Source organism: Manduca sexta, chromosome 14 (assembly GCF_014839805.1).
Source record: "Manduca sexta isolate Smith_Timp_Sample1 chromosome 14, JHU_Msex_v1.0, whole genome shotgun sequence".
Taxonomy (NCBI): Eukaryota; Metazoa; Arthropoda; class Insecta; order Lepidoptera; family Sphingidae; genus Manduca; species Manduca sexta.
In genome coordinates, this window is record NC_051128.1 from 13,788,985 (window position 1) to 13,807,736 (window position 18,752).

At 34.5% G+C, this 18,752-nt stretch overlaps 1 protein-coding gene across 1 annotated transcript; it reads right to left on the reverse strand.

The window, feature by feature from the left end:
- Positions 1-6,145: 6,145 nt before the first annotated feature.
- LOC115439825 (E3 ubiquitin-protein ligase RNF25) lies at positions 6,146-18,422 on the reverse strand. The gene is made up of 7 exons (XM_030163838.2): positions 18,214-18,422; positions 17,836-18,142; positions 14,457-14,675; positions 13,926-14,042; positions 13,439-13,558; positions 12,841-12,962; positions 6,146-12,605 (listed from the first exon to the last, which is right to left on the reverse strand). Exons 1-7 carry the CDS (start codon positions 18,234-18,236, stop codon positions 12,557-12,559), a joined length of 957 nt encoding a protein of 318 aa, XP_030019698.1. The 5' UTR covers positions 18,237-18,422; the 3' UTR covers positions 6,146-12,556.
- Between the last annotated feature and the right edge of the window lie 330 nt (positions 18,423-18,752).

Sequence of the window (18,752 nt, forward strand, 5' to 3'; positions counted from 1 at the left end):
GCACGATTCATAAAATTACAATACATTAATCAACAATAAAATACATAACGAAAATACATACTTAATATTATGTATGTACCATCATGCTTTTTCCCATTTCAATGGTTTCGCTTGTGTGAAGTCCCATGTAGATAATTAACGACAGCCCATGTAATATATTATTACATGCACCAAAAACTAAAATAAAATAATCTATAATTTTATTATTTTAGTTGAAGAACCAAACTTCTGAGCCGATTTTGTAATTCTATGCGACCAATCTGGAAGTATATTCTTTCAAATAAAAAAGTAATTTCTAAGTCGGTTATTTATTAATGACTATTCTGAGGAAAGAAACATAAAAAACAGAAAAAAATAAACGTCGAATTGGGTACCCACTTTTTTAAGTCGTTTAAAAATAGCCTGACATTGTATGTAGCACTTTCGTTAATTACAATTATTATTCTGAACATTATCCCGATTAGTAAAATTTACGGCCCATTAGCTGATAGTTTCAGATAGTACTCTAATAGCATCCTACATGCAGTCTAGACTTTGTGTCTAATGGGTTATTCGTTTCCATTACACCTTCGTAGTGTAGGTATGCTAAATAAATTAAGAAAACAGCATCACTTCTTTTTCCCTTTTTACGGGTAGGCAGGTGATTATGATAACCACGTTCGCCAATGATAGAAAAATCTAGGCACCGGTTTGGACCAAAAAAGGTCCGCGGGACCTAATTTATATGGTAGTTATTGTATTATTTAAGATAGTTGGTGCCTATGTTCACGAAGTTACGAGTTACGAACCAACCTGGCAGTGGAATTCAAGCTCTCAGTAATTTTATTAGTTGCCACAATATTAAAAAAATATGCACAATTTCACAAAAAATATCCATTAGTTTACAAATTAACACAAAAAATATACGTCATGACTCACTGATGTCCAGACGAGGTAAACCTGCATCGACTTACCTGAAATCATTAATTAACCCCTTTGGTAGTCATTCCTGGATTTGAGCTTACTGTTCACTCCCCTTTATAAACTTTTTCACATTTATGCTAAGGGAAGAGTTTGATTGCAGCGAATTTGAGCAGATTAGATGTGCAATAAACTAGATTTTTAGAAAGTATCTTAGCATCGCTCTACTTCTAGTGAAGATAAGCATTTTTAAAGCCAGTGCTAATTGACTGAATCGCGCCCAACGGCAGTGTTAGCAGCAGCATAGACAACGGTTATTTGTATGAGTAGATGCCATATTTGGATGGTTAATTAGTGATCTGGATGTGCATCTACTAATAAAAAGTACTAAAAGTAAGATAAAGTTAAATAGTAGGTAGGAAGAATTATAATTTTAACTTAATTAGCAATATCATTTATTGATAAATGACATTTTTTCGCGCTCTTCACGCTCATTGATAACTCAGCACGCATAATGTCATGGTACATCACTGTAGTTTGTATCAACCGTGTTCATAAAATGAATTACTCTCTGTAAAGATAAAAATACTGCTGTGTCGCCAACACGAGCGTGGTTGATTGAAAATTGATAACGTTTGTCAGAGACATGACTTCTCCGTTAGATAACTATTGATACGGTCAGCTGCATCGTTTGTTATGTTTTCGATATTCTTTATCTAGTTTGTTGCCTTTTGGTTTTTTGCTTTTTTATTTTATACTCTCTTTCATAATATAAAATATACCTAAATTTTTTTAAGTTTTAAGATGTCCTGATCTATCATTATCAAAAATATACATTGGGTATCTCTCTAATATAAAAAATAAAATTATAAGCATGAAATGTTAACTTAAAATGCCGAGTAAAGACAAGTATCCTTGTCACGATGCAAGCTTGACTTGACGCTCTCAAAATGGCCTGCCTCCCTCATAATATAATTACATTACTCATCAAAACACCGAGATTCATCGTCCTCGAGTGTTTTCACCATATCCGTATATCTGACTCATTCAGTTTGCTCGCCGTGAACTGTTATTATACTTGCTTTAAACCTTTGATGCTCGTAGGTTCATAAGAATTGAGTTTTTCTGATTGACGCGATACGATTTAGACGTTATATAGGTACAATATGATGTTAAGTTAGAAGTCTCTATTCCGTCTACAGGTGCAAATCCGTATTTTTGCAATTACAGGAGTTCTATTCGAGAAACAGCTTTGATAGTCGTATAGATAAAATTCCCTATTTACCTAAACCACCTATGAAAGCTGTCATTAGATTAGAATGCCTGTAATTTAAAAAGAATGGATTTGCCCTCTTAGACGGAATATGGTCTACTGACTTTACAGACAGATTTAAGCATCATGCAGAAGCAGTAAATGTATGCGTCGAACACTACATGATGTAATCTGCATTGCATTTACTTACTATGAAACTGATGATTGCTTTAGAAACTTTAGCGTTGATGTTACATTTATATCTCTACCTGGTACTAAGTTCAATAAGCCGGCATAATTCTAGCGACTGTTGACGACCACAACGTCTCTCCTTGCCTTATGTTATATAATATTTTGTACAACACTGTTCTTAACATCTAGACTGTTGTAATTATTGTTCTAAATTAGGTACGAATTATATCTAACCACATGACGAGAGATGATCACCCCTTACCAATCGACATAATTATGCCAGCTGATCTCGGAACGTGACACACTCACCAGGTCCACTATGATGGGTTTTAACACATTGTGTACGGTGATTGCTATCCAGGCATATACGAATATATCCTACCACCATTATTGATGTTCCTTTCCAAATAAACGCTAACCTTGTAAAGCCTTTACTGATACTATGATTCTGATTTTATAGTAGTAATTCTATCGTAATAGTGATGAGAATCGTTTACATAAAATATGGTTTCATTATAATTTAGCGCCGGATGGTAGTAAGCCCTTTCGTGTTTACGGTATTCACTTCTTGCGATTAAATTATTGACTCATTGCTTTTACTATGACTAGAGTTAGGTTACATACTATTTAATAGGTAATTCAGATTTTATTGTGTTAATAGTCGTTAGAAAGAAAAGGATATTAATCAGAAAGAAATTAACATCGCTAGAAGATCATCAGGTAACTTCGACAAGCTGCTGGTTGTGAGGAAAGGAGTCGGTTAAAGACCATTTTGATCACGCGTTGGTTTGATCCAATAAGAATTATAAGATTTCCGATTACTACTACCCTGAGGAAAACCGAAGCCGAGGGGGCATGGAAATAGCTTATCTTCGACTCCGTCACGTGACATTCAGTGATGAAGAATAACATTAAGAACTTGGATATTAAATTATAAGCTTAAAAAAATTCAAAGTGGTAGAACGTAGAGCTCTTTATAGAGCCATGTTTGAAACGTAAAGCTAAGTTTCGACTAGCAAGCTCTCGCAGTAATATACAAGATCTTGCAGATGCGTTTTCATTTGAGGCAATATCTCCACATATCTATGATCTCGGGTTGGATCCCCAGATCATGTAAAGTGATATTGGGTTTTACTCAGCAGCCCGGAGTTTGGAATTTGTGCTCAATATGATAGACTCGCCTTCTATCACATGCTGGGTCAGAATAAGCATGGTGCACTAGTTGTGCCTTTATATGAAGGTATGGAATTCCATTTCACTTACTTGAATATATAAAAAAAGTTTTTAATAGCCAAAAATAATAATTGCGGTATGTAAAAGAGGCAAGACATATGTACATTCAAAATTTTTGTTCATATGTAAATAATAAAGCTATGAGTTAAATTTTTCTCAAATCTTCTATAAAATTATGAAAACAGCACAAAGTAAGTAACCTTTGTAACAAATACTATGTAGATCACACGTCAGATTGTTTCATCAATGAATACTAAATCTATCGTATCAGATACGATTATTTAATGAATGACGATAATACGGTAAATACTATAAAGTTGTATGATTTGACTAACGGACGCTAGAAAACTAGAATTTTGAATTTAACTATTGACCAAAAAATCCTTTTTTAGGGATATTTTACATCGTATTTTTGTAATTTTGTTGAAATAAACAAAAATACGATAGAGTATATGAATAGGCATTACGTTCCACTTATTTTTGCAATACTTTATGTTAACGTAATGTTTTATAAAAAGCAAGTTTTTACATCTCTTCTGGTCAAATATTACCTCCTATTTTATAACCAAAATGCAACACAAACTAGCCATGTAAGGGCTATCTGTCATCAAGGCATAAGTACGTAACTAACATACTTATAGGTGGGTAGGTAGTATACTTATAATTATAACCAAATTGCCACACAGCTATTAGTCCTATGAGGGCTATCTGGCATCAAAGCATAAGTACGTTACTATAAAAACATACTTATAGGTGGGTAGGATACCTATAACATATTCCAAGCACGTCACGTCGCAAATCATTCCACTTCCAAAATGGGCAAACCATTAAAACTTTACCAAAACCATATTTTTATAAGGTCTATTTTGCAACTGTAAAACGAAATTAATATTTTTAGTTCTAAACAGGCATGACTAATCGATCCATGACCAAACGTAACGTCGCAGTGGGCTCCAGACGGTCGCAAACTCTCCTTTTGTTAATTTTAATAAGATAACTCAACCATAAACAAGTGGGTTATATTTATACCGCTATGGCTCAGTATTCGATGTTTGGTTCATGATTTTAAGTAATTTCTATTTACACATTACTGACACTAATTACTGTCACTCTTCCACTCTTGTCGGGTTTTCCAACCTTTTTCAAGAGTGTCATAGAAAGATTTTGGGATACTTTTGTTACGTGCGTGGCAGTGACCCTACTGCACCTGATGGTAAGTGGAGTGGTCTAATAGAATGTGGGCTGACGAAATGATTACCCCTCGGCAGTTGACACAATTATGATGGCCTGTTTGAACCGGATATACACTGATCCAGGAACGGTCACTATCTGGGCAGATATAAAATATATCCTACCACCAGCACCACAGTAATAGGATTTCCGGGCAATTTATAGTTCACATACATTTTCTGTAACTTGTTAGGTATACGCTGAAAAGAACACATCATACTTACCAATACGCTCAGAAGACACACACATCACGCAGTTATACCCGAAGGGGTATGCAGAGGCGCAATCCATTTATTCACACTTAAAATCGACAAACACCTTCAGAAGGTTCAATACAAAGCAAGCAGGAACCATCTTGACCGAGTCCATATGCGTGTAGGTCAGACATGCAAATAACTTCTATCGGAAGTGGTACAAGGTTCGATCCATATTGGGCGCGGGCAACGCTCGCGCAAGTGTTTTCTAAAATAAATCTATGTAAGATTGATGAAAGGAAACAGGATGACCTTATCTTTATGAAACCAAGTCATTTATAATTTAACGTAGCAATTCGTTATAAATGTTAATCTTTGGACGGTATAATTTTTAAAGATTTTTTTACTGTAATAATATCGGCTCTATATTATATACTGTCCCACGACTGGGCACGGATCTCAACTATCGAGAGAGTTTGGGCCTTAGTCCACCACGCTGACATATTGCGGATTGGTAGACTTCACATACCTTCAATATTCTTGGAGACTTTCTCAGGTACGCAGGTTTCCTTGCGATGTTTTTCTTCCCCGTCAAAGCAAGGGATAATTCACAAAGTGTACATAACTTTGGAAAAGTCAGGTGCGCGCCTTAGGGTACCAAACCTGCCTATTGCCTATTTCGGAGTGATATATTCTGCTCCACTCCGAAATAGGCTATCGCCGTTTCAAGGAGTTTTCACTAGCAATTACAAATTTTGTAAAATGTTATGATACAAGGTTAATAGGCAATTTACATAACGACGCTCGAAAGGCAAAAATATCTAAGCGACAATCAGTAAATTTTTGAGTACAGTGATTTAATGTTTCGATTTTAATATACAAATTCATAACAATTCAATTTTTTATTTTATAAAGATATAGCCTAATGATAATAAAATTATCCTAGACCTACAAAACCTAGATCAAATGACGCAGAAACATATGGCGATCCTAAATATTTATAAAATTCATTTTCGGTATATTTGTCGCTTAGATATGATTGCTATTCAAGAGTCGATAACATATTTTTTATGCCAATCATATTAAGTTACAAGTAGGTATAGAAGGCCCACGGGTCAAAATTTTAGCTGTAAGTAAAACACTATTCTTTGGTAAGAGTTTATTAATTAAAACCTACTTACAGATAAAGATTACGTTTACAAAACTGACAATGTACCGAATACACAATATTGAATGATTCATCTGAGCGTACTACGAACGAGACAGGGTTGTCACGGTCAATATTATTGTAATTAATTTATCCAAGAGTGCATCTGTCAAATTTTATTCGAATGCAGTTTTCTAGAATATTCCGGAGATCAATTTCATATGATTACTGACAACCCTGCTCTCAACAACTATGAAGCGTATTATATGGAAGTTGACTTAAAATTGGAAATGCTTCAAATCTTGAGCAATGTCTTTTAATTGCATATTCCAATCCCAATAACAACTCCATGATATTTTATTTACTGAATATCCTATCACTATAAGCTGCAATGCAATTCACGAATTATTGAAAAGAAAACATACTAAGTACCTTCACATCTTCCTTTTACACTCATCCAAAATTTTTATAAAAACTCATTGTATTTACATTACACAACTAAATTATGGTGGAATGTAATTGTAAAAAAATAAAAAAGCTGCCAAATGACTGGTGGTATTCAATATAATTACCGCTTTGATACCTTCGCTTTTGAATGAAAATGATCTTTAACTTCAACAAATTTGTTCCGAATAATATCTACTTTCCTATATTATATTACCTTTCTAAATTATTTTAACATCCATTTTATTACAGCGGTCAAATATTGACGCAACGCTGGCTTCACAATTTATTTTAAAACACAATTAAAATAAATTTAATTGTTTCAAACACACGATTCGTACACGAAAGGGTTTCTACGCCACCGATTTATTATTGCTATACAAATCAGTAATTTAATAGTATATGTGTGTGTTTTTTTATGTTTTGACACTTTTTTTATTGCTTTGAATGACGAGAAATGCTTGCCGTTCGCCTGATGGTAAGCGATACGACCGCCCATAAACAGTAGAAACACCATCCAACACTTCGAATTACAAAGTATTGTTTGATATTCCATTGCGCTCGCCATCCTAAGACATGAGATGTTGAGTCTTATTATGTCCAGTAGTTTACACTTGCTACAGTATCCTTCAAACCGGAACATAACAGTGACTATAATTTGCTGCTTGGTGGCAGAAATAGACATAGCGGTAGTACCTACCCGGCAGACTCACATATTAGAGACCTACCACCAGTAAATTCCTACCCTACCCAAAATAATTGGACTTCGTATCCTTAACCCTTTCTTTTGACAATGTGCTTGCAGCCCTGATATTAAAAAATAAAAATTCCAGTTTTTCCACTCAAAACATAACACCTATTCTTCCAAAACAAGCGTCAAACATACCAGTAAGGCACTGCCCCTCCCATCACAAAGAGGGGTAAGGCCCCAGTCAATCACTCTGAACATTGCTGGTTTATCTAAAACTGGAATAGACCCTACTTTATAATAAATCAGTCATTCGGCTTTCTTATATTAAATGCAAACTGCAAGAGATTCTATAATAAAAAAAAAACAACTACACCTTAAATTGTTAGTTGAGTACTTTTACTAATACACCCCATTTCATTTTGACGTCTCCTAACGTTGCCATTATAATCACAGAAAATGGGGCCTAATGTCGGTGTCTCAAAATATAATTTACAAAAACACCACGAACAACAAAAATTACACCAAGTAAAATTTTATCATTCCGTCGTCTCTCGCCACCGCGTGGAAAAATACAAATAAACCTAAATAAATATTTAAGTAATAAATTAACACACACTTGACATTTCAATAATAAATCTAAAACAACACAAAGACAAATAAAATTGAATATCAAAAACAATATAAGAATATTCATTCTTAACCCTTCCCATGTGGCATTACGATGAATATTTTTTTGCGTGTTAATAATGGATTAGCATGACGGATAATTACGTCAATACATATTCACTACATAAAGTGACGTGATATAATGATAGAGCCGCACGGGAAGGGTTAACTAAAATATGTCAATGAAACACTTATGAATAAATAAATGTGATCTATTCTATACAATAAAGATAATGTTGTTTTTTCAACTTGTCGCTTATTACAATTATATTTTAATATTTTATTGGGCTGAATTTGATGCGTTCCTAGCAGAATTTGGGCCACGACGGCCAATCTCAACGGAGATAAGCCAAGTATGCAGGATATTTAGTGTGCGCAATACACAGGTGCCCTGTCCGTTCCTACACTCTCATAGTCCGGTGAGACGTCAATCCGACATAACCGCAGAGGGATCAGGCGCAGGACCCAATGGTTTTACGCGCTTTCCGAGGCATGGAGGTATCACACCAACTTCCTGACTCAGAGGTGGGACTGAGTAATTTATAAAATGAAAGAAAAAACCGAATCGCAATTGTTTTTATAACCTGACCCGGCATTCGAACCAAAACCTCAGTGTGGTAGTCGTACTTGTACCGTGTGCAATTACAACTATGCTACCGAGGCTTTCAAAGGGCTGAATTTATACAAACTATCGGCTAATATAAAACATCATTCAATTAGTACTGTAGGTTATAAACGTTCTTGGAAGTTTCTATCTGCATATTTCTGTTTAAAATTCTTGATATGATAGAAGTATTAAGCGACAATTTGTCAAAACAACATGAAAATTTGATACAATGTGACACCAATATTCACGTTAAATATGTGGGAACACTACGGGGTTTGACTAGGATGGTCACAGACGCATGTCTTATACTAAGAGTACAATGAACGACTATTTTTTTTTTGGATTTTATATTGTTTTGTCCCGCCTTCGCGACCTCAGAAGTCAAGATAAAATTGTGCTTGTAGCGTTGATATAACTAAATGCGATTACCTGGCGAGTGTTTTAAATAAATATATTAATAATAAGGAATATTATTAACTCATTATTCTGGGACGTTTATTTACTTGATTTATATGCGCAAATATTTTAATGAACAAAAATAACTTATAAATAGTTGGCTCCTAAGTAAACAGTCGTATTTAAAAAATTCCGATATTCACATTTTAGCGTTTCGTTATGTTTACTACCAAACCTATTTCATTCAAAAGTTAATAAACGAAAAAACACTTCATTAACAATCATTTACTAACTTTTTTTCATGGATTTTGGTAGTAAATCGTACCTACATAACGAAACGGAAAAGGGAATATCGATTTTTTTCGCAGATACGACACTTTACTTAGGAGCCATCGAAATATGGAGGGTTGATAATGTGATCCTAATATCGCCGGGAGCGGAACGAATTACGTATCAATAGCAGAACCTCTCCATCCCACCCCACACAATGACAAAAAAACAATGTATACAGTCTGTTCAGAAAGAGAATCGTCGTGAGATTTGAGGTCGCTACTGTGCTTAACTACCTCTTTTGTTCAATTCTAGTATGTTTCTATACAAAAATCCCTAAAAACAACACGCAAGATCATTTATAACAAAGCAATACGACATGACAATGAGTTTAACATTTACCAAATGGCGGGGAAGTGTTGCTATGTAAAAATCGAAAGTTAGTTCATATTTGGGTCACGACGGTTCTCTTTCTGAACAGACTATAACTTAAGTTATTTTGTGGAAACAAAACTTTGTGAATCATTAGGAAAGAAAATAAATTCGCCTGGATATAACGAGACTTTTGATACATATAATTTATTTTTGCTAACCACACCAAGCTTAATGATTATATCATTAAAAATTAACTTTGCAGACAACCGTATGTATCGGGTATTGTGCGTTTTTATCTCATGTTTTTTTCTAACTCTTTCCAATGCTGCCCTGTATCATGATTTACTAATTACTATTCCGATTTTATAATACATAGGCGACACCTGTAACATTACATCTAGTAATTACAGGTGGACGTGTTATGACGTCAGCTGCACGGAAAGGGTTAGAAAAAAATTTAAGTTAATTAAAAAGAAATTAAATTACGTAATTAGTAGTGTCCGATCGAAGGTCGATTTCTGGCTGAAACCGAAGCTGATTAATAGATAACACACATTAGGCCGAAGCTCAAGCCGAAAACTTAAAAACACAAAGAAATTTAGTTCATTATTGGCTACATACCTCAATTAATAAAATAAAACACAGTTTAAAAAATAAATTTATACTGTAGTTGATCTAGAGATGATAAAAATTAACTTGTAATTTTTAAAATCTTTTCATTTATTTCTTTTGTTCGGTTTTGGGGCTTGATAGGGCTCTTCGGCCAAAATACGCCGTCAAGTCTGAAGTTACGACAGTGTTTATTTGGCCGAAGGCGACCGAAGCCGAAGCTTCAGCCGGGCACTAGTAATTAACTCAAAATATACATCAGTTTTTTTAAGATAGTACTGATTTTTCGTCATAAGGGCAAGTGGGTGACTGCCACTTTACAATCCCTCAAATATCCAGTAACCACGTCGATAAGCTAGTACAGTCTTGGGACATAAGCTGTAAAATCTTGTACGTAAATAGCACTAGATCATTACAATTAAAACTGACAATTATTTCTTTATGAATTTTGAACCAACTGTAAATGAATTTTGTACGACAATACGCCTTCTCGTGAATTTCATTTGGACTCAAAAATCTCACAAAACCAATTTTAAATACCAGAATCCCCGATAATTGTTTTATTTCTTACGACTGACGATTTTATTAGTTTTTTTTAAATAAAAAATAGAAGGGCGGAAGGTACTTAACCAAGCCATATGGACGCGCCTACGTGTTCATCCCTTCCAGATGCAATATGTCATCATCGATAATATATATGTACTATGTACTAGATTTGGCGTTCCGAACGTTCACTGGGTTCAACTGAATTGAACTGCAATCCATTCAAACTGTATTTAGTATGGTCAATATTGACAGCTTGTGGTTGTGTACGGAGTGGCGCTCATAATATAAGAACTCGAGTCTAAGTGTAAACCTGGATTTGAATAAAAAATATTATTCAAATAAGTGAAATTATTTGTTGTTCAAGTTAATAAATAGGTTATAACAGTGACGTTTTGGTTGCCATTTTAGTTCAGATATTGAACAAATAATTTATATGGACGTTCGTGTCTATAGAATATACGTCAATGTATATAATCATTTATATCGTATAAAAGTATAAATGCTAGTTATGGCAAATCAGTACTTTTAACTTATCAAATTCAATTGAGCAATACTTGAAGACTTAAAACTACGTGATTTAAGTTTGTACTGAATTTGTTACTTTTATTCGTTGAGTTGGGCAGACCGTTTTACTTTTATGGGGGAACACGTTTGAATATTGTAGTTTGGAAGAGTGAAATAAGTTTTCTGTTGACTTTCGAATTTTTCAAATAAAAAAAATATGGATTACACAAAATAAAATGTTGTAAAAAAACGTTTTTTATGGGGCCTAACATTAGGTTTTATAACAGAGGTAAAAAAAAATTCCCTCTGAGGATGTTATAACTATACCGCCATTTTTGGCTAAGTATATAGTGCGTACGATTTTTTTTAAGAATCAACTAAGTATTGTTGTCCAGTAACTTAATATTCTCTTATCTTATTTATGTAATAAGTAAATAGGAATCTATTAAACCGGAACATCTGAAAGGAGATTTACAACACAGTAAGAATTAAGCTAAGTAAAAAATATAAAGAATGAAAAATATCGATTTGGCGAATACTATAATATAGCGATGGTCCAATAGATATGGCACAATAGGAGTATAAATACATGTAAAATACTTAATAAATGTATAGGTGTATAGAAAGATAGGTATATCGTCAGTCTCGAAAGGTAATTTTTTATTTGGATGTGCTCACACATCGACTTAGCATTCTCATACCGACTTACGTAACAATTATCACATATCAATACTTTTAAACTCGTGCGCACGAGTTGGCAAAAATATGGATGACGAACAAAATCGATCATCTTAGAATTTAACGGTAATTTTGATTCTAATGATACGTTTCGATTGTCTAAAATTTCAATGCCATCGATTCGATTATATAATATTTTTAAAATATCAATAATTCGAATCGATGCCTTACAACACGGAGTGTACATATTAACGTGCACAGATTTTACAGCTTTATGTACAAAATTCCAAATCGATATTGTTTTATGAAAGTATCGATAAGGTTTTAACGGCTCAAAATCGCGATAATGATTAAAGTTGAAAAACAATATCGCCAATCGCCACCCACGTCGGAAAAACAGAATAGGTTCTCGATCAGTAAAATACGAATAAATGATACAATTTTGCATATCGATAATGAAATGATCGATATGAGCAGTTATCGATATTTGAGTATAGAGATGCACACACCCGATACCGGTGAGCGCGGGCGGAGGGAGGTGTGGGGGGTGTGGGAGGCGCATGAGGGCGGGTGTGTCGGCTGGCGGCTAGGCGGCGGGGGGAGCGGCGGAGCGGCGCGCGGGTCACCGCGCAGCGCGCCCGCGCCGCCCCGTCGTGTTGCGGCGGAAGCCCCTGCGCACACGCACAATCACTATTGTCTCATAACGAGTGACATTATAGTTACAAAGCTGCTTTGTTTGTGTTTTGTTTAACCAGAGAAATAATTATAAAAACTTAGAAAAATCAAAATATAAATCTATTTTTAAAAACTCCATAGGAGGGGGGCGAGTGTCTCTACCCTATTATAAAGAAGGTTAATTGTTAAAAAAATCACAACTAGAAGATAGCAATAAAAAAAGTAGTTTACCTGTAAAGTCCGCGGTAGTTAGTGGGTGGCGCGTGTCCGTCGGCGGTGGCGGGGGCGGCGGCGGGGGCGGCGGGGTCGGCGCGGCGCTCCTGCGACGTGCTCGCCAAACCGTTGCTGCTGGCCTAACAACATCACCAACATTACGAACCTCTTTTTTCATAGGGGAAATCCTTGTCAATCCTTTCGCTTGGCTTTGCAAGGTAGACTAGTAATCGCTATTTTCAATAAACGATCCCAATCGCTTTTTAGATCGATCTCAAAATTAGACCAATCAAAACATTTTTTTTGACATGCTTACAAATGCATTATTTTAATTGGTTCATTATTGGTTTATTATTATGATTGAGAATTGAGATACTCTCTATTATCATATCATCCTGATATTTTTCTAACTAAATATCTTCCTTTATCTATATCATTTTTAAAAACTAAAACCGGTAATTTAAAATATGTCTATGTTTTTTCTTCGTTTTCGAGGGAGTTTACCTCGTTATACCTAAGTATATAGTTTTTTTATCATGAAAAATGCATACTCGTATCTATCCCTGAATACTCAGGGGCGGAGACGCGAGCTCAGAATATTATGTTATTGACTTACATTATCATTATCCGAGGAGGACGTCAGAGTGAGCGGCGGTGGTTCATTGTCCCCGATGCCGATGACGCCGCCCCTTGACGCCTGGTATGCCAGCAGCTTCGAAAAACCAATTTGCAGCGCCTGAAATGGTAAAATTTTACATAACTTCCAGATTATCGAGCTCGTCTTGAAAATGATAAATTGCTTAATCTCGACCCATGACTGCCTTGTAGTTGTACTGCATGCGCGGTATGGGAGCGTTCTGAGGTTCTGGGTTCGAATCCGATCAGGAAACATGATATCTGAGTTTTTCTGCTCAGTATCAGCCCAGAGACTGGAATTTTTGCCTGATATGGCGATACGCTCGCTTCGTATCACAGCATAGGAACACGAGTACACTTGACGAAAGTGGGTGCCCTGGTTGCACCTCTGCATACCCACCCCTCAAGGGATAACTGCGTGATGTATGTGTGTGTAACCCGACGCAATAAGTGTTTATTTTAGTTACCTTTAAATCAGTAGTGAGGATGAAAGGCGCTGCGGTCGTCGACTCAACTGGTGGCGGTGCTTTCTTCAACGTTTCAACGTCAAATGACATTTTGCAGCGGCATACCGGGCAAGTTTGCTGCAAACAGGTTTATATATACAGGGTGGATTTTTGACAAGAGCCAATAATGTCAACTAACTGCTGAAGCTAGAAGCGAACGCTATCCATTCGGATTTAACACAAAAAAGTTTGGAGAAAACTAAAACATTAAAAACCACTATAAAATCCGAAAATTACTTTTTTTCGATGTCTAACATCCGCTTAAACATAAAAAATCATAAATTAAATTTTACATATTAGTGAGTCAGCGAAATGTACTACAACCTTCTACTAAAATTATGAATATTAGTATCCAGTCAGGTGTAATAAGCAGGCTCACGAAATCATAAATTTTACAAAGCACCGTATAATAGTGAAACAGCGAAATGTTCTACAACCTTCTACTACAATTAGGAATACCAAAATCTAGTCAGATATAACAAAAAGTCTCACTTGATACGGCGGTTCCTCCATTTGCTTCCAATTGGGCAGCTTATCAAACTCCTCCTGATAATTTTTCTTGTCAGCAATAAGGTGACTGGCCAGGCAATGGTTGTGGAAGTGGTGGTAACATTGGGTCTTGATGAACACATCCCCATTCGTGAACCCATAAAGACAAATCACACATTGACCGCTCGGCAAGTTTTTCTGAGTCAAGTACTCTCGAATCAACTGTAACATTAAATTAAGTGTAAAAAAAAAAAAGTGGCGATAGCTTAGTTGGGTGTGGAACGGACTGCCGAGACGAATGTCCGCAGGTTCAAATCCCAAGGGCACACACCTCTGACTTTTCTAAAAATCATGTGTGTATTCTTTGTGAATTTATCGTTCACTTTAATGGTGAAGGAAAACATCGTGAGGAAACCTGCACATCTGAGACGTTCTCCATAGGAATTTCGAAGGTGTGTGAAGTCTATCAATCCGCACTAGGCCAGCGTGGTGGACTAAGGCCTAATTCCTCTCAGTAGTAGAGGAGGCCCGTGCTCAGCAGTGGGCAAGTATATAATACAGGGCTGATATTATATAATAAATAGTGTAACAAACAGGAGATTTCAATTTTGTTTTCAAGATTATTTATTAGCACTGACATATCTTAACAGGTCTGTTTATTTAACTGGGCTAAACAAAATACAGCATATGATATGTACAAGTTTGACATATATAATATTCACCGTACTTCTTACTAGTCAACATATACAGTAAGTATAAACAAAAAAATTAGGAAAAGCAATAACTAAAATTTATTGTTTCAGAACTAAAACATTAATGATTAAGTTATGTCTAGCTTTTCATTATCATTATCATCAGCCCATTGCAGTCTACTGCTAGACATAGATCTACTCTAAGGTATGCCACAGAACCCAGTCTGCCGCTTTATGCATCTGGTCGATTTCTTGCTTTTCCTATTGGCATAACAGATTTTTATTGCAGAGTGGCACATAAACGAATAGACAACTGATTATGTGTTAGTAGCCTTAAAGGACAAGAACAGGGCTTGGGAAAGTGATTTACTACTTTAAAAATATAATTCCAACAGCATTTTTCTAAGACGAAAAAATGTTAATGTTTCCTGCTCCTAGACTATGCTCATTTGATAAGCAAAGCAGATCTGTTACTACATAGCAAAATTAACTGGTGCACACTTTCGCATCATTATATTAATAATTTATCCCCAATATTTTTAAAACCCCGCTACAAGCAAAGCTATATGCTTCCGCTCCTTGTCTGTGAAAACAATCAACCCAACTCAACTAGCTTAGATCTTAGAACTTAAAAATTGGGGATTACTATATCAAGAAAATAGTTTAGAATGATAAGTAATAACTCCAAGTAAAAAGTCAATATTGTTACAACAAATGAAATATGATTTTAAATGGATTAACTTTCATGTTCCTTTTAAATTACATCTTCAACCATTAATGAATTATTTCGCCAATGTTCAGTGGTAAAATGAAAAATCTTGTAATTTTTTTTTTAAATCAGTAATGGAGTGATATCATTTCTAAGTAAAAAGATCAAGAAAAAAAATTGAATGGGAATCAATGAACTTTATCTGATCCGACCTGAGTTTGTGATTTAAGATTCATATTATTAGAATTTTAAAAATCCCCTTTAATAACCTACTGAAGTTATCTTGTTTTCTATTGTTATGATAACTGGCAACAGTCAGGAAATATTAAATGTATAATATATGTATTGAGAAAATGCATTTGAATCTAATCTTATATTGATATTACATTATATTTTGCCTACGGTCTGTCCACATGAAAAACCTTTTCTGGGATAAATAATTTCCCACAATAAGAGTAGTGTATAGCACTCAGGGCCCAGGAGCAACGTATCTTCCTATTCGTGAAAAAAAAATATCTTAAAATTCGTTTAACAATTCCTGAGATTAGCATGTTCAAACAAACTCTTCAGCTTTATATAATAGTATAGATATATTACTCATAGTTTGTTGTATGTGAAATTTGAAAAGTTACAACACAGAAATGAAACACTCCATTAAAGATCTAGCTAGGTAAAAAATTTCTTATCCAGTTTCCATAACAATGGGCTTATGAAAATCGCAGTCGCAAATATTGAATAAGTAGAGTATAAAAAGTGTTAAAAAATATATTCTGTAGGATTGAATACATTAAATTAATCCACAATTAGGGCAAAATTTGCAACCAAAACCAAATTACAATGACAGATAGGTATAAATTTCTTGCAGTAAGCCGTTTAAAACCTCCACAAAATTTACATTAACGTGTTATAACTAGAAACTAGATGATATGCATTTGCATAATATTTAGCTCATTTACTCTGGTTTTTGCATATAATATCTAAAATCTTGGGATGGTGTATATTTTACTATGTTGGGTGTTAAAATATTACTTTATATTAGGATGACTAACAATAAGTGAAATATTATATTGCATTGTTGTTGACCAAGTTTATTGACCAAGACCAATACCAAGACTATGAATTTTTGTGCAGACAATAAGAGTTAGTTTAGTAAATAAGTTAAAAAAAATACATAAATCCAATATCACTGTCCAACTCTAAGACCTCAGCATGATAGTTATACTGTGAACACAATACACACAACTATGTCACTGAGTAAAAAAATATATTTAATATAAACAGTTGAAAGGTTGACTTATGTCTTTTTTTTTAATTTTAACTAGGTTAAAAAAGCATAGAAAAAAGTACTGATTTTAGATATGTATGAAACTTAGTATCACAAAAAATGTTGCTAAGTCCATTACCCTTTCAACCATCAATATAAATTTTATGTTATATGTTGATTAGTATGTTCAAATTTAATGCTGATTTTAAGTAAAATAACCCATTTACTAGTTCCTTTTCATTAAATGATGTTAATGAAATTAATGTTTATATTATTTTTATTGTTATGTTTTGAGGTTTTTAGGCTGCATATCCGGCCTCTAGTTATAACTTTTGGTAATTGATTATTTCCATTTTTTTAAATATTTTATACTGTTGAATATATTAAGCAAGGTCTACCATTTCGCATGTTTTGAACAAGAATACATTTTATTAAATAGTATGATTTTGTACTCTAAATTTATAAAAATAAAATGAAATAATTTTATACTTTATAGTCCACAAGCTGAGCATTTCAGAAACCTTTATATATTACCAAAAAACTAGAATTATGCCGACAATAGATTAATATTTTTAAAGTCCATTATGTATGATTTTTACAAGCATAAATGGTATGCTGGGAACTATAGATTATAGAAGGAATCGAATTAAAAATTTAAAAAGAGAAATTTAAAAAAAAATTGTATTGAATTTTTTTACATTCAGAAATACTACTCACCTCAATAAGCTCAAAGATCACAGGTTGGCCTAAACAATCCTTCAATTTATTCCTGATTTGTGAATGAATGGTGGTCAGGAGTTCCTCGCTAAGTCCTCTGGGGTTCCTGAGGGTCACCTGCGGACTTGAGTCTGGATACTCCGGCGTCAGCATCACCTCGAGAGTCACACACACGTACTGCTGATCAACATCGTCTCCAGTGGACGGATGTACTACTGTTTCTATTATATTGGGTACATTTCCCACTTTTTTAACCACAACATCGTTCATTAAAATAGCTTGTAAAGCTTCAATTTCGTCCGTAATCCTGTAAGGGAACATAACATGAGCAATACATTTTCTTCTCATCATACACTTACAGAGCGAAATTATACACACCTTTCGTCTACAGGGGCTTCCATGATGACTAAAATAAAATTCGGGCGAGGTATGATGAGTGCATCCAGTTGAGACAGGCGCAGTGCAGCTGATGCAGCCGAACAGCTGGGGATTTCAGAGAACTTCGCGACAAAAATCAATCATGATTTGTGCCAAATTGTGCCAAAGAGAATGTAACCTGAGACAGATAAGAAACGAACTAAATAAACGTAACACATTAGCTTTTACTTCCAGTAGATGTCGCTCAAAGCATTTCATGACTTTATTACGGACCGCGTCCACTAGACGGTCCGAGTCAGTCTAGGACGTAATATAAAATTCATCTCTTTACTCTTATATTTTTATTGCTTTGTATTATGTGTATTTATACTTTACGTCGGTTTAGTTTTGCATATGCAGATGAATAAAAAGCTTTTTTTTATTAGCCAGTACAATTTTGTTTATGTTAGTAATATATATAAGTACTAGTATAGTTTCTAGTGATAAATATTATTAACTGTTTAAAAGGTTTTGTGGTTCTAAAAAATCTCGTGGGTCGG